At 47.9% G+C, this 25599-nt stretch overlaps 2 protein-coding genes and 1 long non-coding RNA gene across 7 annotated transcripts in view; 2 read left to right on the top strand and 1 right to left on the bottom strand.

Annotated features, from left to right (window-relative positions):
* The window catches only part of AGO2 (argonaute RISC catalytic component 2), a 111789-nt gene extending 99694 nt beyond the window's left edge, over positions 1–12095 (top strand). For all 3 annotated transcript variants that reach the window (XM_077847381.1, XM_077847382.1, XM_077847383.1), the window contains one exon: positions 19–12095. In XM_077847381.1, coding sequence (XP_077703507.1) covers positions 19–127 — 109 coding nt within the window. In that variant the 3' untranslated portion in view covers positions 128–12095. The remainder of the gene's footprint in view (positions 1–18) is intronic.
* CHRAC1 (chromatin accessibility complex subunit 1) lies at positions 2143–20272 on the bottom strand. 3 transcript variants are annotated; one of them, XM_077847385.1, is made up of 3 exons: positions 20033–20272; positions 18585–18711; positions 2143–2589 (listed from the first exon to the last, which is right to left on the bottom strand). In XM_077847385.1, exons 1-3 carry the CDS (start codon positions 20177–20179, stop codon positions 2477–2479), a joined length of 387 nt encoding a protein of 128 aa, XP_077703511.1. In that variant the 5' UTR covers positions 20180–20272; the 3' UTR covers positions 2143–2476. The 3 variants fall into 3 exon arrangements, with proteins under 3 accessions (XP_077703511.1, XP_077703510.1, XP_077703512.1); XM_077847384.1 differs by lacking the exon at positions 2143–2589 and adding an exon at positions 16797–17888 and having other exon boundaries at positions 20033–20259; XM_077847386.1 differs by lacking the exon at positions 2143–2589 and adding an exon at positions 17895–18451 and having other exon boundaries at positions 20033–20267.
* Positions 20273–21037: 765 nt separating this feature from the next.
* On the top strand, positions 21038–25222 carry LOC144283385 (uncharacterized). The gene is made up of 2 exons (XR_013351941.1): positions 21038–24025; positions 24640–25222. It is a non-coding gene; the product is annotated as an uncharacterized LOC144283385 (long non-coding RNA).
* Positions 25223–25599: the final 377 nt, after the last annotated feature.

Below are 25599 nucleotides of genomic sequence, written 5' to 3'. Positions count from 1 at the left end.
CTCCTCCCATCCCCGCAGTGCCGAAGGAAGCCATACCTCCGGGCAGAGTAATGGACGAGACCATCAAGCGTTGGCAAAGGCAGTCCAGGTTCATCAGGACACACTGCGCACCATGTACTTTGCTTGACGTGTTTTAGTGTTTACGATTGTGTACCGAGTTGGATTCACATGAGACCAGCTACACTCAGACCAACAGATGCCCAGCCCTTCCGTGACAGCCAGCATCGAACATGAGACGTCATTGATTTTAGTAGATTCTCCATTTTCCAGAATGCCTTCCGTCCCAGATTTCAAACTTGGATTTTGAACTGCAGACCTGTATGAGACCCCATTGTCGTAGGAAATATGGTTTGCCAAAATCTATAAGCTGCTTATTAAAAATAGAGTCCCGTGTTTCCTAAAAATCTCCTAAAACCAGTCTATGAACTCAGGGCTTTAAAACATTTTTAATTTATTTGGTCATTCAATTTACTTGTTTTTAACACATGATTCTCTATGAAATTGGTGGGCTCAAACTAGCTGTGAACGTTCTCAGAGAGTGAAAGCAACGCAGATCGTGGCTGTGGTTTTAAAGCCTTGAGCATTCTGAGGTGGTCACTAAAGTTTTATGTCAGAGTGATACTAGTGTGCTCCTGACAGGGCTGACGCAAGCTCTTCAGGACCTGGGGCAGGTGGCCCGCCGAGGCGCCCATGGGTGTCTTGTCCTGCCACTGCCTGCCTTTCACTCAGCTTGAAATAAGGAGCGGGGGCAGAGGATGGGCCATGTGTGTTTACAACATTTATAGGTCCAGAGAGATTGGCAGACAAGTGCCATTTTAATAAAAATTTATTTAAAAAAAAAAAAAGAAAAAAGACAATATGCCGACAGTCTAATCATAAGATTTGTCCTATAGGACTGTGACATTTATTTTCCAAAGTTTCTAAAGAATACGGGTCTGTGGTGATAAATACAGTACAATCCTTTTTCACTGTTATGTCTTTAATGTAAGAGAAAAAAATATATATATCTGGTTTGCAGTATTAATGTGATAGATAGATGCTGTTTTTTCATTTTATTGACTTCGGGGTGCTTATTGTGATCTGTTTCGCATATCAAGAGTGTTCTGGAGACTGGACCACCTCCTGTGGTTCTCAGTGCTTACGTACAGGAGTATGCAATTGAGTCAATGTGACCGCCACCCGCCTCCCCCCCGCGTAGATTGCGTAGCCTGTACCTTCGGGGGGACCGAGCGCGGGCCCGGCGGCCGCTCGCCACCACCCCACGTCCTGCCCCCCGTGCATTGCTCGGCCGATTAAGCACAAATGGAATGTATTTATTCTTCCATTCCCGGGAAACAAGTCCGTGTGTCCGAGTGTCCCTCTCTCTGTCCGGTTCTGTTAGACGAGTTCCGTAGGACCTATGCACTGAAGCGCGCAGAGAGCCGTGGGCGGAGGCGCCCCGTGGGCACGGGCCCGGCGAGCCCTGCCCTCGGTGGACACCGCGCCAGCAGAAGAGCCTTGCATCCTGGGCCCTGCGTGTGGGTTTGCCCAGCTAGAAACCATTGCACTAAGCATGATAACCATGGACAACTTGAAAAGGGTAACAGCGGACAACTCTGTTTGTGCTAAGTGGGCTGTTTGTCCTTTTGGACAATTTAAAAAGGAAAAAAAAAATCAAATCCACTTTCAGTGTAGAGATTCAGGGGAGGAGACGGGCCTTCCCCTAGTGCTGCTTTGTGCTCTGTCGGCCTCCCTCTCCCTGCTGCCGGCCCCCCGAGCCCAGCCTGACACTTACCTCTGGCACTGCGGCGGAAAAGGCACCCCCCTGTGTGTCGCCCGCGGCCCTGGGGTGCTGGGGGAGTGCGGGGGGGGGCAGGGGAGCCGCGGGCGGAGCTGTAATGGACACTCGGCCTAGATTTCGGCGGCGATGACAAAGGGGAGACTATTATTTGTGAAGATATATACTCAGAGTGGTGTGTGCGTGTGTGTGTCCGTGTGTGCATGTGGGTGTCTTATTAATGGCATTAGCCTCTTCTTGCTGTATCTTTTTTGTTTGGGGGTTTGTTTGTTGGGTGGTTTTTTTTTTTTTTTTTTTTTTTGTTTTTTTTTTTTTGGTCTTTTTAAACGAACAGAAGCCTCTGCTCTAAGAAATGTTGCAATTCCCTGTCGTTTTATTGGCAAGTGGCACTTTCTCCTATTTTCAGAAGGATACCAATACACTCTTGGCTGAAATTACCAGGAGCATTCAAGCTTAAGGAGGGAATCTTTTCACTTACACACTTTTGAAATCTGAAATTAGGTTAGTTTTCAGCCATTCTGAGGATCATCTAGAACCATGTGTCTCAAAGGTGTGTTTCTGCTACCTGCAGCAGGGTCCTGGTGGTCGAGGCAGTGGTGGTACTTGGTAAAAATGCAGACTCCTGAATCCGATTCTCCAGAGCCGGGGCTGGGCATCTGTATTTTATACCATCAACTGAGGTTCCAGGGCTGCCTAAAGTCAGGACCTCTGATCTAGAGCTTTCTGAGGAGTGCTCTCCCTCGAGCACCGAGGGCCCAGCGGAGGAGGAGCCCTTTGGCGGCAGCACAGGCAGGTACTCGCTGAGCTAACACCTAGGAAAGATCGCAGGCCAGTGGCAAGTTAGACCTAAATGTCTTGTTGTTGTTGTTTTTAATCATTTTGAAGGAAAGGTTTTCCTTTTAGTGGGCCAAAGTACTTTGAGAAGGGTACTTTTTATAGCCCTATGCTTGTTTTATAAAACTTTTAATACTAAAAGCATTAATAGACCAAACATCTCCAGCTAGGTTAGCTGCATACCTTTGTACACATCTGACGGATGATTCAGAATTCAAATGGCTGTAGTTACAATTTCTCAGGTAAATAATTGTTTTCCCAAATTTCTACCAATCCCCCCATTATTAGGATAAATTTTGAGACAGCGTAAAACCTCAAAGTCCTGTAGACTAAGTCTGAGCCCTGTTCACATGGAAGCCAAAAGGGGCCCTTGCTGTCTCTGACTGTGCTTGCACCCCCGCCCGGGCTACCTCTGCCCCCCACCCCACCCCCGTGACCCCAAGAGGGCTCCCAGGGTAGCTCCGCCCTCTGCCTGCGTCTAGCCACCCGGAGGCTTGGGGTGCATGCAGATTTGAGAGGTGTCTGTGCGCTGGCTTTGCCCCACCCCACTGTTAAGTAAGGTGTGCCTTGCTTTAAGCAAACTGAATGTGAAAATTATGATGTAGAAATCTGGATTCATTTAAAAGAAAAACTGGGATTTATCTCGTCTCTTTAAAAGAGGTCTCCTGATTAGATTCTTATACTGGTACTCTTCCTAGTAGATGTTAAAATGTTCACTTTAAGAAGAATGACCGCTCCCATCCCTTCACCACCGTCTGTCTTGTTCGCCCCACTGTCGCCCTAGTGACAAAGCAATGAAGGAAGCCCAGGGGAGCCGAGGACGGTGCCGCTGAGAGTCCATCCTCTTTGTGTTCGACACGCTCAGACTTTCCTAGTTCAGATACATTTTTGTAAAACTAGGCGTACTCGTACCTCTAGGAAGGGATTGTTTGGTTTGGTTTGGGTTTTGAGAAGTCTCCCCTTAGACACTTTTGATACATTATAGGGTCTGCTTTTACTTTTTAAGGTGATGTTGCTTGTTGGTAGTGGTCTTACACTCCCTTGGATGAATGTCCACACTCTAGAACTGCCGGCCACCCCTGGCCACTGGGCGGGCTTGCCTGAGAGGGCCGTGGTGGGGACAGAGTGATGTCTGTGCTCTTTGAGGCTGGCCGTGGTCACTGCCATTACTGATGTTTACCCCTGGTTACAGAGTGCTCATTGGAAGACAGTTTGAGCTCAGTTCCTACAGCAGGGTTGGGGGGTGGTTTTACTGATGTTATATTATATGTTATTTTTATTGTTGTTAAATGCAAATGTTGCTATTTATTTTTTTCTTTCTGCTCTGGCTCGATTTGGCCGATGTGGATATATCCCAGTGCATGTGGTACCTGATGGATATGATAGAAATTATTTTCCCCAACTTTTATAAATTGCCTAATGTTTACCTGCAAGTTTGCTGGATGATTTATTTTTGAAAGCCACAAATGTAATTTTTCTGGATGAATTGTTTTTCTTATATATGCAGCAATGTAATTTTACATTGATCTGCAGGGTGATTTAAATTTTATTTTTACAAGGCAGTTTTTCAGTCAAATTATATATTTGATACAATATGTTAAGGGTAGACCAGCCAAGCGTCCTGCAGTTGGGACACCAGACTGTCTCTAGGGGGCCTGGGGGGCTGGGACGGCTTCTCTCGGTTGCTCGTCGTCATGGAAGCACTTGGCTTGTTTCGTGGAGCCGTCAGGATCTGGATGTACTCCTTCAACGGGACTTTGATCTGGTGGACAGTTAAAAGGATTTTTCATGGGCATTTTCCTACACCTAAGGCAGTTCCATTAGGAGGAGCTTTAGAAGTTGACATAATCCAGACAGTGGACAATCCCAGTGGCCCAGACAAGCCATAGAAATCTCCCTGTGACCTCTCTTTGACTCATCTCTCACTCTCATGAGAAAGGAATGTACAATAAACAGAAACTTCCTCAGTGTTTGTGCGCCTCACTCTCAGAATGCAAATATTTTATTTATATTTTAAGCCCTTCCCCAAAGTAACCAAGAAGATTCTTTCTAGCTGCCCTGCCTGCAGGCTCGGCCGCCTTGACGTGTTTTCAGTGTAGACCCGGTGCACGTGTGACTTTGTGATGGGGCTGTCTGTGTTATACACACATGCTGACTCTTTTGTAAGGAAAATTTTCAACTCAAAATAATTGCACTGATTTTTTGACAACTTCCTTTTTATTGTGTCCAACTTTGCATCTGCTGTACTTGTTTGAAATGATTGTAAATAGATTTAGGTTAGCAAAAATGATATGAACACAACACGTCGCTACATTGTAGGGGACTGCTATGTTTTCAGTATTATGTGTTAGAGCTGCGTGGACCTCGCTCTGCCTCTGTAGCCTTGTGTCTGTTGACTATTCATGAAGGACAAATTAGCCTCGTGTTCTTGTTTTTCAGGAAGTAGGTTTTCTGCAATCTATAGAAAGGAGAGTCCTCTCCCCTGGAGGTCTGAAGGTTTGATTTTAAGAGGATTGATTATAAATCCTTTGAACACTTTTTTCGGTCTAATTCCTTGCTGTTTCCCGTGGCTCCTGAAAGCATTTTCTTCCAGTTCCATCCAGCATCTGACAGTCTGGATAGGAAGCATCTGTGTGGCCAATGTGAATAGACCACTAAGCAAGGGCCTCCCTCGCCTCTCTTTGGTCAGCCATCATTTTGAAGCCATGAGATCACTGTTGTGTCAAAACTGTCATTTGCGGCTTAATGCATAGATGCTAGAGAGACCTGGAATCCAGTGCTGTTCCTTTATGGCTTGTGATTTTTGCTAGATAAGAAGTGTGTGCTCCGGCACACGGTGTGTGATTGTTTGTGGTCAGGCTACCCGGTATCAGACACACAAAGGAGCTTTTAGACCCAAACCAGTCGTGAGTGTGTGTTCACGTAGCGTCGATGCCGTCGTGGTGCCCTCCCTAATGCTTTTTTGGTTATGTTTTGCCATTTTATTGTCTAAAGTGAATGTATTGGCTTAGCCAAATCACTACAGAAGGTGGTTTCTAAATACCTTTTAGTTTAAAAAAAATAAAAATAAATGCAGATAAAGGCTACCTCTGAATTCTCAATAGGTTCATGTTTGCTCTTAAGCGTAGCTATCCACACTGAAAAAAGCCAAAACGTTGCCTGAATAAACTGAATTGTGAACATCTCTCTCTTTAGTTCTGGCTTGAAAATGTGTGTGCCATACTGTGACCCATGGGCAGTCCCCTCCTCCCCCTCGGAGGCATCAGAGGTGGACCGGGGACTCCTCAGGGCTGCCCAGCTCAATAATCTAGGGTTCTACGCAGCCAGCGTGAATAAAATGGAAAAGCTTTCCGCACCGTCCTCACAGGCTGGCGGGAACATCTCCACGCAGGGCCGTGGGTGGTGAAACCTTGAAACGGCCTGTTGTCCTGGATTTTCACTTTCCTATTTGCTGTAAGAAAGCACTTTCTTCTCTGTGTTACTTATGAATGGGTTGAAAATGGCTCCCTCTGCTCTCTTCTCCCTTTTTGTACACTCTGTAAAATCACGAAGGTGCTGAAACACCGACTCTCATGCAAATAATACGTCTAAAGCGGCTGTATGGTTTCAAAAAACCATGCAGTTATAGTTGACCTTTGACTTTGGAACCTTGAGTTACCATCACTCCCTACTTAATAAACATGATCTACAGTTTAAAAGCAAAATGTTCTGTTCGAGTCCAAGGCCCTCTGTTGTGGACACAGGGTCCACAGCCAGCATCTTGAAGTAGGAGTTCCTGCTGCCAGCACCCTGGCTCCCCTGACGCTAACTTACGGGCAGTCTGTCCTGAGGGAGTTTGTTACCGTTCTGAGTACCCCTCCTGTGATTAACCACTTTGCTGTCAGAATGTCCTTTGCCCACACACTGTGGGTCAGTCGGTGTCATCCTCTGCCTTCTTCGGATCTTGTTTTTACATTCTCTACATTGTCTCGTCTTTGGAATGGTTCCTATCTGCTCCAAGACACCTCCATTGGTTTGCTGTTATATTCTTGAGGGACAGGCAGGTGATTTTGCAGTTACAGATGTCTGGTTGTGTGGAGGTTGCTCTGCCCTCTTACCGGACACTCCTCAGACACTGACTTTGGCCCAGAGAGGTTCCAAATACAACGTTACCTGGAAATTTTTGCCTTTAGCACTGTTGTTTTGGGTTTTGATGCTTTTCATGCTACATGGCGTGCTTTAATTCTGAAAGAGCTAAGTGTCCTTTGCAGTCTTTCTAAGAATGTTTTGTACTTCTGCAGTTACACTGTTTTGTAGATAGAGCCCACCCCAAGATGCATGGATGTGTAGGGTGGGTAACCCACAACGTCTGCTGACATGCTTCTGGAACTTGCTTGGGTGCTCTGGGTTGGCCTCATTTTCAACTAGGATCCCATTCAGGGTGTTTTGGGGGACACTGCACAGCGGCCCCCTCCTTGATTCAGTAATGTGAACTGTTGAACTCAGACCCACCCATCAGCTTTTTGCGTTACAGATCTCCAGAATCCTGGGGTGGGCCTCTCCCGCCATCTTCGCATTCATGAAAGGTTATTTTAAAAGAGGGAACTGAAGATTACTGGTGCTTTTGTTAACACTTTTCTCTTATTGGTCGATGTGAAAAATTTCAATGCGTTAACATCTTTCAACGCCCTTGGTGGTATGCAGAAGAGTTGAATCCTCAACTCACTCCCATCCCCTTTCTGGGGGGTGGCAGGAGGCTGAATTATCTTCTATTTACGACCTCTTTGGATTTCAGTAGTTCAGAGTTAAAGCTAAAACACCAAATACTAACTCTTGCCCCTCAAGTGTCTCCAGGAACTAGATGTTGAGGCCGCCCTCATTAAGTAGCTTCTGAATCAAGGTCCTTAAAACCATGAGTTGAACCCAAGAACACCCCACACAACCAGGCCAGGGGGTGTGCTGCAGGCTGATGCTTGGCTCCTTGGCACCACTTGGCAGAACTAGGTGCTTGTGTTGGGGAGCCAAGGCTCCTTGGAACTCTAGAGACTGTGGGAACAATCTCGGGGTGTGGGAGAGGGCAGGTCCCTCTGACCCAGGAAGCAGGTGGCACCAGGCCTTCCTCTGGTCTCCTTTGGTACCAGACTGAGCGTGTTCTGGAAGACCCGGTCTCAGCCGCTGTGCCTTTAAAGTCCGGTCCTCAGTGTCCTTTCTCAATCATGTTGGGGCTGCATTTTTATTGGGAAGTAAGCCTGTACCATTCCACAAGTCAATCATTGACCTTCTGCCTTCTAAGCTGTATCTGCTCCTCAACTCCTGACTCTGTAAACTGTGATGCCCATGCATACTGTCTCGTGTCAGAAAACGTTAGGTTCTCATAGTTGAAGGAATTCCTTCCCAAGTCCACATCTGCTGGAATTCCAGGAAGTCAGCGCAAGATCCATCTCTTAGGCCTTGGCGGCGGCCATCAACACAACCCAGTGGTTTTGTCCTCAGAGTCACTCAACAAGCATATTTAGTGTAACAGAACTAGATTTTTAGAATGAAAATTGGAATCGTGTCTCTGTGAATTGCGTGTGAAGCCCTCAGACGTAAGGTGCTACTCAGTCCTACTGTCCTTACTTTGGGATGCTTTTCCGTTTGTGTGGCTCTGTTTTGTGGTGTGCGGGGAAGCTGCTGACTTGGGTGAGCCGTGCATAGAGGACTCCCGGTTCTGACATGCGTAAAATACATTTTTTTTATCTCGAACTTTTCCAAGCCAGGTATTGAGCAGTTTCTTGGCTGATGGTCTAATTAAAAAACACCTTAACCCTGTTGAGGGTTAAGAGATGATTTTATTGCTTTTAAGTGGGGGAAATAATCCAATGTTATTTATTTTTAAAATGCATAGAAACTCATTCTTGGCGGCTCCTCTTGGCCCTTCCTTCCTTCTACCAAACCCTCATTTTGAAAGGCATGGTTGTTCCCTCGGCAGAGGTGCTGGCTGCAGAGGGGATGCTACGTTAATAATTTTGGTTCCTCTTCAAAGCCAAATATACACATGACTGAAATCCTGAAAGCATATAGTTTAGCACTAAACTGAAATTTGAATCCTGAGTTTGATAGTGGATTTTAATGTAGCTGTTGAAGGTATGAATTCATGTTTTATAACTGTAGAGGCAAGTGAGTTTTTACTTAAGAAGTTTTAAGAGAATAGTTGTAAGTTTCTGTGCAGCAAAGTGGCTAATTACTCATTAAATACAAGAAAAGAATGTAGTGTCTACATGCATATTTGTCTTACCTCTGGTACACTTCAGATTACTTACCTAATACGTATTGAGGGCTTTTAACCCTGAGTTTTATCAACTTTTCTAGTTTTATTTTATTTTTATAAAATAATTGAAAAAGAACCAAAAATGAATTCAGAAGTTCCTTAGGTGGATCTTGCCTGTTCTTCATTTCCCCCACAAAGAAACATTTTGGAAGAGATTTTGAATCAACATGTATTGTGACCATTGCGAGTGTAGTGTTTTCTAAGAAGCCGAGCAGCTACACGGGTGTCCTGCAGGTGGTACTCTGCGAACTATCTGCGGGCTCGTTCAGAGCCGTGCAGGGCGGTGGGGGGGTCTCTGTGACGGCGTCGTGTGCTTGCAGTAGAGAAACCGTGCAGTGCTGTTTTGTAAATTGAAAGTTCCTGTATAAACTAGTATTTATATACATTGGCCTCTCTGTATAATTTCTCATTTGCTACATGAATTGTAAAATTCGTTATAAAATTATCGTACCTGCTAAATACACTTCTGAGGCTTCACGTCCTTGTCTCGTTTCATACCATTCCGTGTGTTTTGAGGATGTCCAATGCTTGCATGACGCTAGGTGGTAATGCCACTTTAAATCAAGCCTTAATCAGATGTTAAAATTGTAAGTTTCAGAGTATGCAAAAATATTAGGCAGTGAGTTTAAACTGTTCAGATCAAGATGCTATATCATAATTGAACCAGTCTTTTCTCCAGAGTTACAAAGGGAAATTTGCAGTGATCCAGATCTCTCTCTCTCTCTCTCTCTCTCTCTCTCTCTGGTCTGGCTTGGCTGTTGCCATTGCTTGATGAAAATGGACCATTGTGCATTTCTGTGGCAGTCAAGAAGACCTGTTCTGAAAGTCTAGAGACTTTTTCAGGGTTACTTTTAAATGTTTGGTTTTTTTTCCCTCCAGTCTGAGATTTATTTATGGCTGATGGAGAGTATGATTTGGGCATAAATCTTAATTGCTGACCTGCTCACATTCTAAGCTTTCTTCAGGTAGTGCCACCTGCCATTGCTTCTGCATAGGATTATATGGATTTTTGTTTCTGTAAAAGCATCTTAAATTGAGAAATGAAATGGAGGGGACCCAGCTTTCTTTACAATGTGGATCTACCTCAGTTAAACAGTTGGGTGCTATTTACTAAGTCTGTCAAATTAAATTGGAAAAAAGTAACCAAACAGCAAGATGTAACTCCACACAAAGCTTGAAATCATAATTTCCGTTTATTTAATAATATTTTTATTTATTTTGTGCCTTTTGTGTTGAGTCCTAATGCATTGAAAAAAAATCAGCATGAAATGAAATATTTTATATTGCAGGTGGGGAGAAAAAGCCCAATTGGCCATGGAATTTGATAGATTACCCCCAGCCAACTAGTTATATGTATTGAAATCCCAACTGCCCTCTTGTGAAAAGGAAAAAAGGATGTCCAAGAGCAAATTAACATTTTACAAGCAAATTCCAAGCTCTTCTATGCATATACTGACAGCTCTCTTCATTTTCTGTGCCAATGAAGGGGCAGCCCAGAAACTCACGCGTACTCTTCTTGTTTCGCCATCCGTGCTCCCCTTCTCCTCTGGCGTATTTGGTACATTCATCTCATGTGCAGCCAGTGGACTGTGGTTGATTCCATCTGTCCTGGTGGAGGTGCTGGTGACCGTGAGCAGCCGGAGGGAAGGGGGAGTGCAGGAGCCGGCTGGAGAGGGGGGAGGCCTGCACTCAGCAGCAGGCCCCGGGTCGCCGCCGCGAGTTAGGCAAGCTTTCTGGCAGGTGAGAAACTAAGGTAGGAGATCGAAGACTTTCCATGCTTTTATATTTGGCAGTTTACAATTCTAGACTTTTCCTACTATGGTGATCTTTTTTAACTTAATTCTTTGGAGGTAACACAATATTTTGGAGTCTTAAGAATTTGATTTTATACCAATAAGAAATAAAAATTAGGGATCTTTCCTGTAGTATATAGTTTTACTATTTTAAAGAGATCTCTGAATTTTACAAGAGAACCAACATTCCTTAGTGGCAAAACTTTGAAAGTTGACTTGGGAGGCTTTTTGCTGCAGGATCTCAAAAAAATGGGATGATTCTAGTTAAGTGTTTTCATTGTCAAGCGTCCATCAGGTCAGTACTTCAGCTCTATTTTGTAAAGAGTCGCTCCCCCCGTTAGTATGCTGCATATACAGATCGGCATTGTTGCACTTTCTCAGTAGTGATGAATGCCCCGCAATTGGCTCACCAGTCAGCATTTTGTTCTTTGACCTAACAAGAGTACTTTGGGGCAGGTGATTAAATTTATATAGGTACCTCAAGAAAAAGAACCTGAATATGCTGCATTTTGTTTCTTTAGCTTTTATATGTAGCATTTTGTTTTGCTCTTATTATTTTGTTTTTAGAGCTATGCTTTTTGGACCCCAATAGACTGTTGGAAGAAATCTTAAAGTTACTCTTGTCAGGATACAGTATCCTTTGTTTTTGTCTTTTTAACTTCAGTATCTGGTTCAAAGGTTGCCCACCAGTAGAATACTACTTTACCCAAATATACCTAAGCAAAAGGGTACCATGTGTGCAAGCAGACAATAATGTTCCCAGTCCTTTCTGTTCATGCTGCTTTCTTAATTCTTTTCTCCATGTCATCAAGAGGTTGGAGAACTTCTTCCTAAGGTCAGACTTAGACGTGATGGCATCTAAATGTTTTCAACCCAGACCTCACAGAATTGCCATTGAGCAAGTAGCATGATCCTAAAGGAATTGCTGGCATCAGGCAGCCAGATGGCTGTGGTCTCTGAAGAGCCAGTCTTTGCGTTTCTCCATCCCCAGCACTCACCCTCACCCAACAGATGGGGAGTGGTCTGGATTGACAAAAGATAAACTGGTGAAGTGAGCTAAAGGCTGAGACACTGAGCATCTATTGTCGTGTTTAAGCTTAGCTGGGTCCTTTCGAGTTTGTTTTACAGCTTACTAGGTTAAGTAGTTTGCACTATTTTTGCAATAAATTCATGGAAAACCTAACAGTTACTTGTTTTGTTTCTTACTGTGTGTATATAAACTAATACTAAAGTTTGGCATAGTGTTTTTTCACCTCCTTACATACTTAACATGCACAGAATGCTGTAAATCTGATAAAATATGATGTGAATGATATTTTATAAAGTTATTTTGTATGGTGTCAATTTTGTTTTGCCTCATAGTATGTCAGCAAAAAATAAAATAAAATTCCTCATATTTACAGCCGCCTCTCCAAAAGATCTTCAATTACTCACGATTTGGGGACTTCCTTCTGCACAGGTTTCTGAGGTGAGAGCCTGCCTTCAATGATGATGTCTAGAGGCCTAGTCTGCAAGTACTGGACCTGTTCCTTGAACAATGTATTCAAAATAACTGGGCATTAGTCCTTGAGAATTCAGGCCTGGGGATGAAAATCACAGGAATGAACTAGAAAAATAAATGTGGTATCTAGGGGAAATGTGGTGTTTCTACCCTAGCAGCCATGAGAAAGGATGAAGTAAAAAGCCGTTCAACTAAGCCCCAATCGAGTGCAAGTCCTGAGGTCCATGTTGTGTGGGAATCAGAGGGTTCTCATCCTGGTGGGTCATAACTCCCTCTGCCCTTGCTAGGGGTTACACGTACTGCTACCACTCTGAAATCCCTGGTGGCCTCACTCTGGGCTGTTCATGACTTCCACTATCTGTACTGTGAAGAGTAGGTGCTGTTGGGAAAGGAGGGTTGGACTGAAGCCAAAGAAATGGCTGAAAACCCTAGGATGCATGTACATTGTCACTAAAGCAGGCTAATAATACTTTGTTCCTGCTGAAGGCTATTTTCTGATTTTGAAGAGTATGTTATGTCTTATAGAGAATATGAAAATTCAGATGAATATGAAGATGAAAACTTTATTTATAATCACAACACTAACAGGTAATTTTTCTTAAAAGACTGGTATATTCTGTTCCAGTCTTTTTTTCCTTAACAAAATCATGATGAACTTCCTCCCCCACAGCCCCCCACCCTGCCTAAGATATCCAGGACCCTGTACTTCTCACTTAATATCTAAAACCAGACAGCAGGGGCCCCTGGGTGGCTCAGCGGTTTAGCGCCAACTTTAGCCCAGGTCGTGATCCCAGGATCCTGGAATCGAGTCCCACGTCGGGCTCCCTGCATGGAGCCTGCTTCTCCCTCTGCCTGTGTCTCTGCCTCTCTCTCTCTGTCTCTCTAATAAATAAGTACAATATTTAAATAAGAATAAAAATAAAACCAGACAGCACCTTTGTGCCACTGGCCCTGGGACATGCTAGCTGAAACTGGAAGAAGAGAATAGGAGCTCTATAATGCTACAGGCCAAACTTTGTGACATTCTTCCTGTTAAACTATATGATGGTGGGGCTCCTGCCTCGCTTGGTTGGGTGTCTGACTCTTGGTCTCAGCTCAGGTAGTGATCTCAGTGTGGTAAGATTGAGCCCTGAGACAGGCTCTGTGTTCAGTGGGGAGTCTGCTTGAGTTTCTCTCTGCCCCTCCCCCTGCCCACATTCCCTCCCTCTAAAATAAATACATCTTTTTTAAAATTTAAAACTGTATGATGGTGTTACATGAATTAGGAGAAAATTTCAGAAAAGAAATGTTTCATCAGAAGCTGTTTATGCTCCATAGAGGATGAGGTGTCATACCGGGATGAATGGAAGGTTAATGTAAGAAAAGTATAGGATACAAAGAGTAAGATCAGTGTTAAGGGTGCTGAAGTCCAAGTAAAGACTGTAACCCACATAGAGTGGGAAGCAACTTCATTTTTAAGCTGCAAGGTCCAGTAAGGAAGGTAGTCAAATTGATGGGAGGATTAAATGAAAATGTATACAATATTAGAGGAGGTGCAGCCCCCCAGTAGCTACTTTAATATCGGCTGTTTTTAACTTTTTTTTTTTTTTAAGATTTTATTTATTCATGAGACACAGAGAGACAGAGGGAAAAGCAGGCTCCCTGCAGGGAGCCTGACGTGGGACTTGATCCCAGGACCCCGGGATCACACCCTGGGCTGCTGGCAGACGTTCAACCACTGAGCCACCCAGGCATCCCAATTTTTAACATTTCTGATTAGGAAACACTAATCTTCATGAAAGTGTTCTGGTAATCTGATACCAGAATAGAAGAGGAAAGAGATGGGTTGCAAGGGTGGCTCAGTCAGTTAAGCATCTGCCTTCAGCTCAGGTCATGATCCCAAGGATCCCAGGGATCCCATGATCCCTGCTCAGCGGGGAGTCTGCTTCTCTCTCCCCCTCTCTTCCCCGCTCCACCACTTATTCCCTCTCAAATAAAATCTTTAAAAAAAAAAAAAAAAAAAGAAGAAGAAGAAAGAGGCTACAGACAAGATGACACCATTTAGCAAGCTACTGTAACAGACTGGCATGTAGCTCGAGGACCCAGGAAGGGGAGAAATCCCCGAATAATTGGATTTCAAGTGCTTTGGATGGGTTAAGAATGTTTCAGCTGGTTAGACACAAAATACAATATTTTTCCTGGGGCTTGCTTTTTTTTTTTCCCCCTGGGGCTCTCTTAAACAGGAATATGTTAGTGGAGACACAGACTAGAGGCCATGGATGGCATTTAAAAAGATAGAGATATTTTAAAAGTTGTTCAAACCACAACAATAAAAAATACAAAGATACACAGAGAGGAGCAACTGGGTGGCTCAGTCAGCTAAGTGACCTGTTTTTGATCTCAGCTCAGGTCTTGATCTCAAGGTTGGAGTTCAAGCCCTACACTGGGCGTGGAGCCTACTAAGATACATAGAAGATCTTTGCTACTTTGGGTTTGATGACAAGTCTTTAGATACATGAAAAGCATGATCCCCAGAGAAAAAAAACTGATAAACTGGACTTGCCCAATTAAGAACTTCTCAAAGATAAATAATGTCTGCTCTTTGAAAGATGCTGTCAAGAGACGGTAAAGACAAGCCACAGAGTGGAAGAAAATATTTGCAAATCCCAAAATCAAGCAAAGGGATCGTATTCAGAATATGTAAAATCCTCAAAACTCAACAGAAAGAAAATCCAGTAAAAAGATGAGCAAAAGACTTGGACCAAAGAAAATATGAATAGGGCAGCCCGGGTGGGTTGGCGGTTTAGCGCCGCCTTCAGCCCAGGGTGTGATCCTGGAGACCCGGGATTGAGTCCCGCGTTGGGTTCCCTGCACGGAACCTGCTTCTTCTTCTGCCTGTGTCTCTGCCTCTCTGTCTCTCATGAATAAAATCTTTTTAAAAAGAAGAAAATATGGCAAATAAGCAAAAGATGCTCATTTGTCATAAAAGAAATGCAAATGAAAACCTATACCCATGAAAATGGCTGAAATAAAAGTTTTGCAGAGGATACAGAGCATCTGAAGCTCATTTATTGCGAGTGGGAATGCAAAATGGCATAGCCACTTTAGAAGCCTGGCAGTTTCCTATGAACTTAAACACAAAACTCTACTAAGTATATACTCAATCGAAGTGACAACCTATGTTCACACAAAACCTGTATACAGAGGTTTCTAGGGCTTTATTTGTAATCATCAACACTGGAAACAACCCAAATTGGAAATGCTCTGTTGACCTATACATCCAGACCAGGTAATCCTTAGCAATAAAAAGGACTGAGCCACCCATGCAACCTGCATCTTTCCTCTTCTATTCTGCCCTGCAACAACACGCATCTCCTGTTACACATAACCAAACAAGGCTGTATGCCCTGGCTCTGTACTAGTGTTCCATCCATGTGACATGGGAAAGGCAGGTCAGCAAACCATGGTCTGCGAGCCAGAGCCAGCCCACTGTGTTTCTGTGTGGCCTATACGCTAAGAATGGTTTTTATGTTATTTCTTTAAAAAAAAAAAAAAAGATTTTATTTATTTATTCATAGAGACACAGAGAGAGAATGAGAGGCAGAGACACAGGCAGAGGGAGAAGCAGGCTCCATGCAGAGAACCTGACGTGGGACTCGATCCAGGGTCTCCAAGATCACGCCCCGGGCTGCAGGCGGCACTAAACTGCTGCGCCACCAAGGCTGCCCACGTTCTTATTTCAAAAGAATAATTCATGACCCATAAAAATTACACAATTCAAACATCAGTATCCAGAAATGAAACCTCACCAAAATACAGCCATACTCATTCCTTTCTGTATCGTCTACGGCAGCTTTTCTATTATGATGGCACAGGTCAACAGCTGTGACAGGTTATTATCCCCCCAAATCTTAAAATGTTTTCTCTATGACCCTTTCCAGAAAAAGTTTGTGAACTTTCACATGGGTAAAGAATAGCTCAGTGGTTGCCAAGGTAAAGGGTTTGAAATGACTTTGACCAAGAGGGAATTTGGGGGGTGATACAACTGTTGAATCTTGTGGTTGTGGAACTGGTTTTGTCAAAGCTCAAAACTGTATATTGAAGTGAAGATTTTCTTAAAAAATTAAAAATTTTAAAACGAGAGGAACAAAGTATCAGTGGTTACCTGCAGATAAAGGAAGGGACTGCAGGGGTACAGGGGAAAATTTGGGGTGATGGGGAACTGTCCCATATATTGATATTTACATAAAAGATTGGCTATTAAAGGATGATTTATTGGATGTAAAATTAATTCAACTTTTTTAAGATTTTATTTAATTATTCATGAGAGAGACATACAGAGAGAGAAGCAGTGACACAGGCCGAGGAAGAAGCAGGCTCCACGCAGGGAGCCCAAAGTGGGACTTGATCTCCGGTCTCCAGGATCACACCCTGGGCCAAAGGCGACACTAAACCGCTGAGCCACCCAGGCTGCCCTAATTCAACTTTTTAAAAAAGAGAGAGAGACTAAAAAAACAGCCAAAAATTTACCCTATGTGGGGGAAAAAAAAATAGGGCTTGTAGTTTTCTCTGTGAAGAATAAAAACAATTTGAGTATAAAGAAAGGAACAGTAAAATAAGACATTTTTTTTAAGTTTTATTTATTTACTTGAGAAGGAGCAGAGGCAGAGGGAAAAGCAGATCCCTGCTGAGCAGGGAGCCCAATGTGGGACTTGATCCCAGGACCCTGAAATCATAACCTGAGCCAAAGGCAGATGCTCAACTGAGCCACCCAGGCGCCCTGAGAGATTTTCAATATACAACATGTTTTAAAATGTTTTTTAAGAAAAAATAAAAATAAAAAAATAAAATGTTTTTAAGAGAAATATGTTTATACAGAGATTATATTTCTTTTCGTATTTGATTTAATTGAGTTTTTTTTCTTCCGAGAATGAAAGTATTAGAAACGCTTATTTTTAAATTTTGCAGACTTCTCAGATAATATGCAAGACATTAGAATAGAGAGCTCCAAAACTAGTTCCACAAAGCATTGACTAAAACTATGTACAGCTTCTAATAAAGAAATTTTATTTCTTTACAGTTAATAAAATTGTAGTATTTGAACAAATCATTAAATTTTCAAATGTAACATACTACCCATATACTATGTATTTAGCTCAAACTACATCTAGTTGTTTACAAGAACTAATTTCCAGATATACATCTATGAATTTATACAACTGGTATTTAGAAGCTCTTCAAAATCTATCTGTAAATTAAAAAGTGAAGCAAAATTGTCTGCCTCCACAGCTTTCAGCTGCAGCAGATCAACTGGCAGTGCCTGACCATACAGGCAGCTTTCTTGGTGCCTCTGTGCCCCCGAACTGCAGTGCGGGCCCCTCAGAGAGGCTGCTGTCTGGGTCACTTTTCTTCTGGCCATTTGTGATGTGGGCACAACAGGTGCTCTATCTTAGCCAGGAAGAAATCCAATGTACTTGAAGTCTCTGAGAAGTGAGGAGTCTAAAGTCACACAGCGCTGTGCTTACTTCCAAGCAATGCTGCTAATCCAGGAGGGTCCTCAGCAGGGTGATTTCTAAAGCACTTCCTGTTTGGTCTAGGATTCTGCTTCGTCCCCGTCACTCCCATCATCGCTGTCATTCTCCTCCTCGTCCTCGTCCCTCTTCTCTTTAAGCATTTTCAGATATTTACTAGCTAAAATCTTCTTTGGTAATATATCTTAAAAATATAAAGCTAACATCAGCAATTGGTTTTGGCAGACCACGAACACAGCAATGCAAATTTCAAAATGTGCTAGTTCCTGCTTTGAACTCTAGAACAGTTTCCAAAACAAGACAAAATTCCAACCATGCTTCTGGGTGAAATAGCAGGAAACAAGTATTGCCTCCTGACTCCTGCCAAAGACCTGTTTCCACTCCACGGACTGCAAATTATGTGCTCCTGTATGTGCTGGTGATGAGCAAGTCTGCCCACCTACCTGAGACATGCCGACTGGCCTCGGAGGCAGATGGAAGCTCTTTACAGCTGTGGCCCCCACAGCCTGTCCACAACTATTACTTTCTCTGCTCTTAGGGCCACGTAGACCAGCCCAGAGTTTTCCCTTCAGTGATAAGGAGTCTGAGGGGTGGGTCAGCCAGGCTCCCCCAGCCACCCAGCCACCCAGCCAAACATCCCTGTGCAGGTTGCTGACTTCGTTACCATTCTAGGTGAACCACATTACAAACATACTCTGACAAAACTACAAATGTCTTCCTGTGCCAGGTCATGGTAAACTTTGGCACCTGGAGAAAGCAGCAAAAAAAAAAAAAAAAAATTGTCTATTTCAGTGAAAACAGGAGAAAAAAAAGAAGGAAAGAAAAAAAAGGTGTAAATTACTATGTATGTTTTAACCAGAATGTCTCAAAGACTGAGTACCTGCAAGAAACTGAAAAGTTTCCGATTCCTCTGCAGTGTTTGATAAATCACTGTAGGTGAGAGCTTTCCTTTCTTTTCCGCTGCCATGTCTGTAGGAATAGGTGGCTAGATACTGAACAAAGAGTTCCTAAAACAAAACGAAAAAGTAAAATGAAAGGTATGCTCTAAAAACCTACCGCAGAACTTAATTTTTTAAATTACATCAAGGCTTAGGTGACCAGACTGCAGATTATCTTGGGTTCTCCAGTTACAGGAAGCCCGCGGGGGTCTAAGCCGGTGGGGAAGCAGGCATTGCCCTAAAGCCATTTTAGATTCCTAATGCAGGCAAAACGCTGACCAGGCATTCAGCCGTGGGTTGGAAGTGTGCAAGGACTGCAGCTCGGTCCACTCCTAACTTGCCTCCTTGACCCAGCGCAGTCGGCCTTCTCCTCGAGCACCGCGTCTCAGCCGGTTCCCTACAACGTTTCCCCATTTGCCCAAACACCTTCCCCTAAAGCAACCGCCTGAGCGGAGCCTGGAGCCTCGAGGTCACCGCTCCTCACTCTAACGCCCTCCGGGCCCGGGAGGGAGGGGTCCTAGCGCCCGCCCGCGCCCCGCGCCCCGCGCCCCGCGCCCTCACCCTCGCAGGCGGGACGTGCCGGGCGGGGACACCGAGCACCCCGAGGCCAAGGCTGCTGGGGACGCTCTCCCTCCGGGGCTCTCAACCCAAGGAGGCGTGAAGGCGCGGGTGATGTCCGGGTGACGCAGGCGCCCGGGGGCTCTGGGCCTCTAGGGCTCACTCAACTCTACCCTTTAACGGGAAACAGAAGGAAGATCCCCGGGACCCCGGGAGCACGGAGCCCCCGGCCCCCAGCGGCGGAGGCCCGAGCCCAGGGACACCGCGCGCGGGCAGAACCGCAGCCGACACAGGGCCGGGGGCGCTAAGATGCAGGCAGGTGCACCTGGGCGCGCGCAGGTACCACGGGCGCTGATGAGGTGCGGGAGGCCCCGAAACCCAAGGCACAGGCCGCACGCGGGGGACGGGAAGGCGCGGGGGCCCGCGCGGGGGACGGCGGGAACGGCGCGGCGGGCGGGCCGGAGGGCGCGCAAGGGAGGACGGGAGGGGAGCTGCGCGGGCCGGGCGCGGCGCCGCAGACGGAGGAGCGGGTAGGCGATAGGCGCGCTAGGGCGGACGGGAGCGAGGGGCGGGGCGGAGGCGCGCGGGGGAGGGCGGGAGCGGCGCGCGGTGGGCGGGGCGGAGGGCGCGCGGGGGAGGGCGGGAGCTGCGCGGGGCAGCGAGGCAAGCCGAGTGGGTGGGCGGAAGGCGCGCCGAGGAGGAGGAGGAGGAGGGGGACGGCGGGCGGGGCGGAGGGCGCGCGCCCCGCGGCCGGGGTGGGGGGGTCGGGAGGGGGGCGCGACGGTTCCGGGCGGCCCCCCGCCCCTCCGTCCTCCCGCGCGGCCCGCCTCACCGTGGCCTTGGCCGTGAGCACCAGCGCCTCCTGGTTGATGCTGGACACCTCGGGCGAGCTCTTCATGATGACCCGGATGCGGGACAGGGGCAGTGACACGAGCCGCGGCTCCCCGCACTTGTCTCTGCCAGCGACCGCGTCCGCCATCTTCGCGCCCCGCCCCGCGGCGGCCGCCGAACCCGCCGCGAGGCAGGCGGCCTGCCGGCCTGGAGGGTGCGGGAGCGGCGTCCCGCTGCCCCGTGGGAGTTGTAGTGTCGGGGAGGCGCGGCCGCGGGGGCGGGCGCCTGCCCTTCCGGGGCCGGACTACAAATCCCGAGATGCCGCGCGCCGGGGGCGGGGGCGGGGCTTCCCGCCGGGGGCCGGCCTGCCTGCGCGGTGCGGGACCCGGGGGCTCGGCGGCGATCGCGCAGCGGGGTCCGCGGAGATACGGGGCGGGGGGCCCCGAGAAGGCGCTGCCTCGCGGCGGGGTCCACGCCGGCGCAGGCCCAGAGCTGGAGCCGCTCCGGGAGCCCGGTGTGCTGCAGCAGGACTGCGAGGGAGCCTCGGCTCTGCTGGCTCTTGTTCTAAGTGGGAAGCGGCCGAAGGGATCTGTCGGGCGAGTTCCGGGATCCCTCTGGCTGCCGTGAGCGGCGCGGCGGAGCGGGGAGGGTGCGAGCGGGGGGCGGAGTAGAAGGCGGAGGCCGCGGACAAGCTGCGGTGTGCCCGGGGCGGCCGAGCATCCTCAGCTCAGGTCTTGAGCTCGGGGCGGGGAGTTCAAGTCCTGCGTGAATCACGCCGTACTTGGGCGGGGAGGAGATGCCGGCGTGGCTAAGGGGCGGTGAGCTGGGAGAACGGAGTCGGAGGCAGCCAGGGCTTTGTGGATCTCGGAGTTCTTCCCAGTGAGCCCAGAAGCCCTGGGGAGAGGAAGGAGGCGCGGGGCGGGGGGGGGGGGGCAAGAAGTCGAGCAGCGCGGCGAGGAGGCTGTTGCCAGGCCCCAGTGAGGCGCTGGGAAGGACTCGGGTTAGAGACCTCCGGGGTTCGGGCAGGACTCGGGTTAGAGACCAACGAGTTCAGGCAAGGACTCAGGTTAGAGACCTCCGGGGTGTAGGGAGGATTCGCGTTAGAGACCTCCGGGGTTCGGGGAGGTCTCGGGTTAGAGACCTCCGGGGCGTGGGGAGGATTCGTGTTACAGACCTCCGGGGTTCAGGGAGGTCTCGGGTTAGAGACCTCTGGGGTTCAGGCAGGACTCGGGTTAGAGACCTCGGGGTTCAGGCAAGGACTCGGGTTAGAGACCTCCGAGGCGTGGGGAGGATTCACGCTAGAAACCTCCAAGGTTCGGGCAGGACTCGGGTTAGAGACCTCCGAGGTTAGAGCCACCACGACCTGCCGGTGGGATGGGAATGAGGGGCGGGATGGCGGTGCCACGTGCCAAGATGGGGAGCACTGCCCCAGGAGCAGCTTTGGGGAGAGGTCTGGTTTGGAGGACGTTAAGTTTTAATTGCCAAACACTAGTGGTGGTGCTGAGCGGAAAATTGGACATGAGACCCTGGAATTTGAGCTGGAGTCCGAATTTTTTGTTTTGTTTTGTTTTTAATTTTTTGAACCGGAATTTAGGAACCAACATTTGTTGTGCCCAAGATTGCAAATCTGAGAAACCACCAAGGAGCCAACACCGATGCAAACACACGAGGGTTTATTAGCAAGCTCAAGCTTGGGTCCAAGTATACCCAACACAGCGGAGCAGGGACTTGGACCCCAAGATGTGTTACAGCTGGGTTTTTATGGACTGCTCTAGGGGTAAGGTGGGGTTTTTCAGTAAGGGGGGGTATGTGTGAGAATCTCCAGTAAAGAGGTCTCACAAGCTCTTGCTTCCTTATTCCAATAAGGCCGTGCTTTGTGTTTTTTACTGTAGCTGGGGTAAGGTGGATTCAGGACCTGGTCACAGTGGCCTGGTCACAGTGGCCGGAGATGGCTACCGAAGCTACAATGGCTGTACTTGGGCCAATGTTAAACTTGAATGGCCCTAATTCTCTCAGCCTCCACACATTGTCTAGGTAGTTAAAACGGTGACCTTGAATGAATGCATTCAGGAGAAGAGTGTAGATGGAGTGAAACAGTCCCACCGCAGCATTTCAAAGTGGCAGAGAGAAGGAAAATCCAGCAAAGGAGGAAGGCCGGGAGGAACTGACCATTGAATAAAAGGAAAACCAAGAGTTTGGGTGTCCATGAAGCCGGTCAAAAGCTCTTCTGACGGACACCTCGGTGGCTCAGCAGTGAAGCCCATCTGTCTTCGGCTCAGGGCATGACCCGAGGGTCCTGGGATCAAGTCCTGAATCGGGCTCCCTGCATGGAGCCTGCTTCTCCCTCTGCCTGTGTGTCTGCCTCTCTCTGTGTCTCTCATGAATAAATAAATAAATCTTAAAAAAAAAAAAAAAAAAAGGCTCTTCTGAAAGGAGAAGCTGCTCCACTGGATGGAGCTGAGACGTAGAGTGGGAGGACTGTCCTGCCACTCAGCAGTGTGACCCCAGGCAGAGCAAGTGCTGAACCCGTTTCCTCATTTACAGAGATGGGAGTACTCCGATGTTGGGGTTAGGAGGTGTGAAAGTGCCTAGCATATAAAGATCGAAGTCCCCGCCTGTCAGTGACCCTCTGCCCGCCACTACCTCCCTCCTAGTCAGTGGTAAGCAGCAAAGGGGATGGGAATGAGAAAGCTCTTTGTGAACTGTAAAGCACCCTCCAAAAGTAAATTACCCCGTAAGGTTTCAGTGTTCATGTGGCAAGTTCTTTTCACCCCCTGATCAAATCAACTTGGATTTCAAAGTTCATGGAAAAAGGTGCCTGGCCAGCCTAGGCATAGACCATGTGACCCTTCATCTTGGGGTTGTGAGCTCAAGCCTCACGTTGGGCGTGTTGCCCTACTTAAAAAAAAAAAAAAATTAGGGCAACCTGGGTGGCTCAGCAGTTTAGTGCCACCTTCGGCCCAGGGCGTGATCCTGGAGACCTGGGATTGAGTCCCAGGTCCCCGTCGGGCTCCCAGCATGGAGCCTGCTTCTCCCTCTGCCTGTGTCTCTGCTGCGCTCTCTCTCTCCTTCCCTCCCTCCCTCCCTCCGTCTGTCTCTCATGAATAAGTAAATAAAATCTTTAAAAATTCATTAAAAAAAAGACTGGGAAATACAAAGTATTGTGTAAGCTTTCTGATTTTTTTTTTAAGATTTTATTTATTTATTCATGAGTGACCCGCAGAGGAAGAAGCGGAGTCCACGCAGGGAGCCCGACACAGGACCCGATCCAGGGACCCAGGGATCACAGCCTGGGCCAAAGGCGGCGCTAAACCACTGAGCCACCTGGGCTGCCCAGCTTTCTGATTCAGATTCTGTCCCTCACCTGGGTAGTGATTACAAAATATAAAATGTACACTTGTATAGCATGTTTGTGCAAGTCTCATACGTTTTGAAATTTACTGCTCTTTGTTCTTCCTGAGGAGGGGACCCTAAGACCAGAGGTCACAGATGACCCGGCTTACTGACATTTGCAGTATTTAGAAAGTTTTCCCTCTGCCTTCAGCCATAATGACCTAGTGATTTTAGCACTTGGTGCGTGCTATGTCATTACAAGGTGAAGGCTAGGGACGCCTGGGTGGCTCAGCGGTTGAGTGTCTGCCTTTGGCTCAGAGCCTGATCCCAGAGTCCTGGGGTCGAGTCACACACTGGGCTCCCTGCAGGGAGCCTGCTTCTCCCTCTGCCTGTGTCTCTGCCTCACTCTCTGTGTTTCTCATGAATAAATAAAATCTTAAAAAAAAAAAGGTGAAGGCCAAGAATGCGAGGACAGCGTTCCCTTCAGCACTGTCACCTGCGGTCGTGGCCCAAATACGTGCCAGGCACTGCTGGGCACAGGGACAGCCGGGGAGCCAGGCGGCTCTGGTCCCTGCTCTCGGAGCTGACGTTCAAGTACAAGGGCCACAGGAGGATAGGACCGTCTCCTGTGGGAAGTGCTCTGAAGAAGACCATGAGAGCTGTAGGTAACCTCTCTGAGAAGTGATCCTGCAGCCCCGGCCTGCAGAGGGGAACAGCCCAGCATGCGAAGGGCTGGGGTAGGATGCTCGTCCTCGGGGACAGCTGTGGGAAGGAGCCCAGGGGAGGAAGGTGCTCGGGCAGGTGGAGGAACTGAAAGGCCACGGTGGTCGGAGCTTCGGGAGTGAGGCAGGGAATGCAGGCGATGTGGTCACGGAGTGGGACGTGCTCAGGCCGGCAGGTAAGGACCGTGGCTTCCGTTCTGAGCGCGCTGGGAGCCCATCAGAGTGGCAGGAAGAGCGGACCCCACGCAGAGGCCGGCCTGTTGCCAAGCGATGGGCCAGTGCGGCCCTGCCCTGTGCAGTGCGGGGGCAGGAGGTGCTGCTTCAGCCTCGGGGTTCAGCTCCTGGTCACAGGAGCTCCTTCCCTCTGTAGGTGGGAGCGCCCTTGGCATCCCCAGGATGAGCGAGGAGCTGCTGGGCAGACACCACCCCCCGGGGGGCCTCTGGCCCACACAAGGGACAGGCTGGACAGCTGGCGCATTTTCAAGTTTTCAGACGTTGTGTTTCTCCGGCTTGTTACTGTTTTTTTGTAAGGTTCGCCTTTCACTTTCCACAGGCCAGAAAGCAGGGTGGGGTAAGACGAGAGAAACAGAAGAGGAAGGAGTCCGGAGAGTGAAGGGAGGCCGAAGAGTTCAAGGAGGAGCTGGGGCGGGAAGCTCAGCCTACGAGACTGGCAGGTGTCCACAGTCCCTCATCGTGTCGAGAAGTAAGGAAAGGGCCAAAGGGCTTCAGAAAAGGGGGAAAGTGCTCACCATTTTTAAAATAAGAAACAAGCTTCAGACTTAAGACAGGAGGAGAATGAAGGAATCTTCTAATCCTGGGGACCTTCCCTGCTGTAGGAGCACCGTGCACCTGTGCGTCATTCTGTTGCTAGTGGTGTTACCCGTGATGAGCCCACTTCTCTTCACAGCATCTCAAGAGTCCTGCCCCTTGTTTCTTTTCCGTTTTTGAAGATCTTTTGGGGGACACCTGGGTGGCCCAGTCGGTAAAGCGTCTGCCTTCGGCTCAGGTCATGACCTCAGGGTTCTGGGATGGAGCCCGACATGGGGCTCCATGCTCTTGGGCCTACTTCTCCCTCTGCTGCTCCCCACCACTCCTCTCTCTATATATCTCAAATAAAATCTTTGGAAAAAAAATAAGTAATGTCATTTTTAACTAAGATTTTAAATAATCTCTACACCCAGTGTGGGGCTTGAACTCATGACCCCTAGATCAGGAGTCACACGCACCACCAACTGAGCCAGCCAGGCTCCCCAATGCCCCTCATTTCTGATGCCTCGGCACAGGCTCATTCTTGCTGCTGGTGCTGCCGCCTGGGTCTGCATCCCAGGGCGCTAGAAGGCAGTTGCCTACACTTCCCAGAGGCCCCCACCGGCCGTCTTCTGGTTAGGTTCCGCTAGTGGGCCACACGGGGTGAGAGATGGGGAGGGGGCGGGAGGGTGGAAGGAAACTGTCCTGCTTGTAGAGCAACGCCAGTGGCAGGCTGGGGCCTGCAAGCAACCACCGTCAACATCCA

This window comes from Canis aureus, chromosome 14 (assembly GCF_053574225.1).
Source record: "Canis aureus isolate CA01 chromosome 14, VMU_Caureus_v.1.0, whole genome shotgun sequence".
Taxonomy (NCBI): Eukaryota; Metazoa; Chordata; class Mammalia; order Carnivora; family Canidae; genus Canis; species Canis aureus.
Note: the sequence above shows the minus strand (reverse complement) of the source record. Positions and strands in the feature narration are given on the sequence as shown.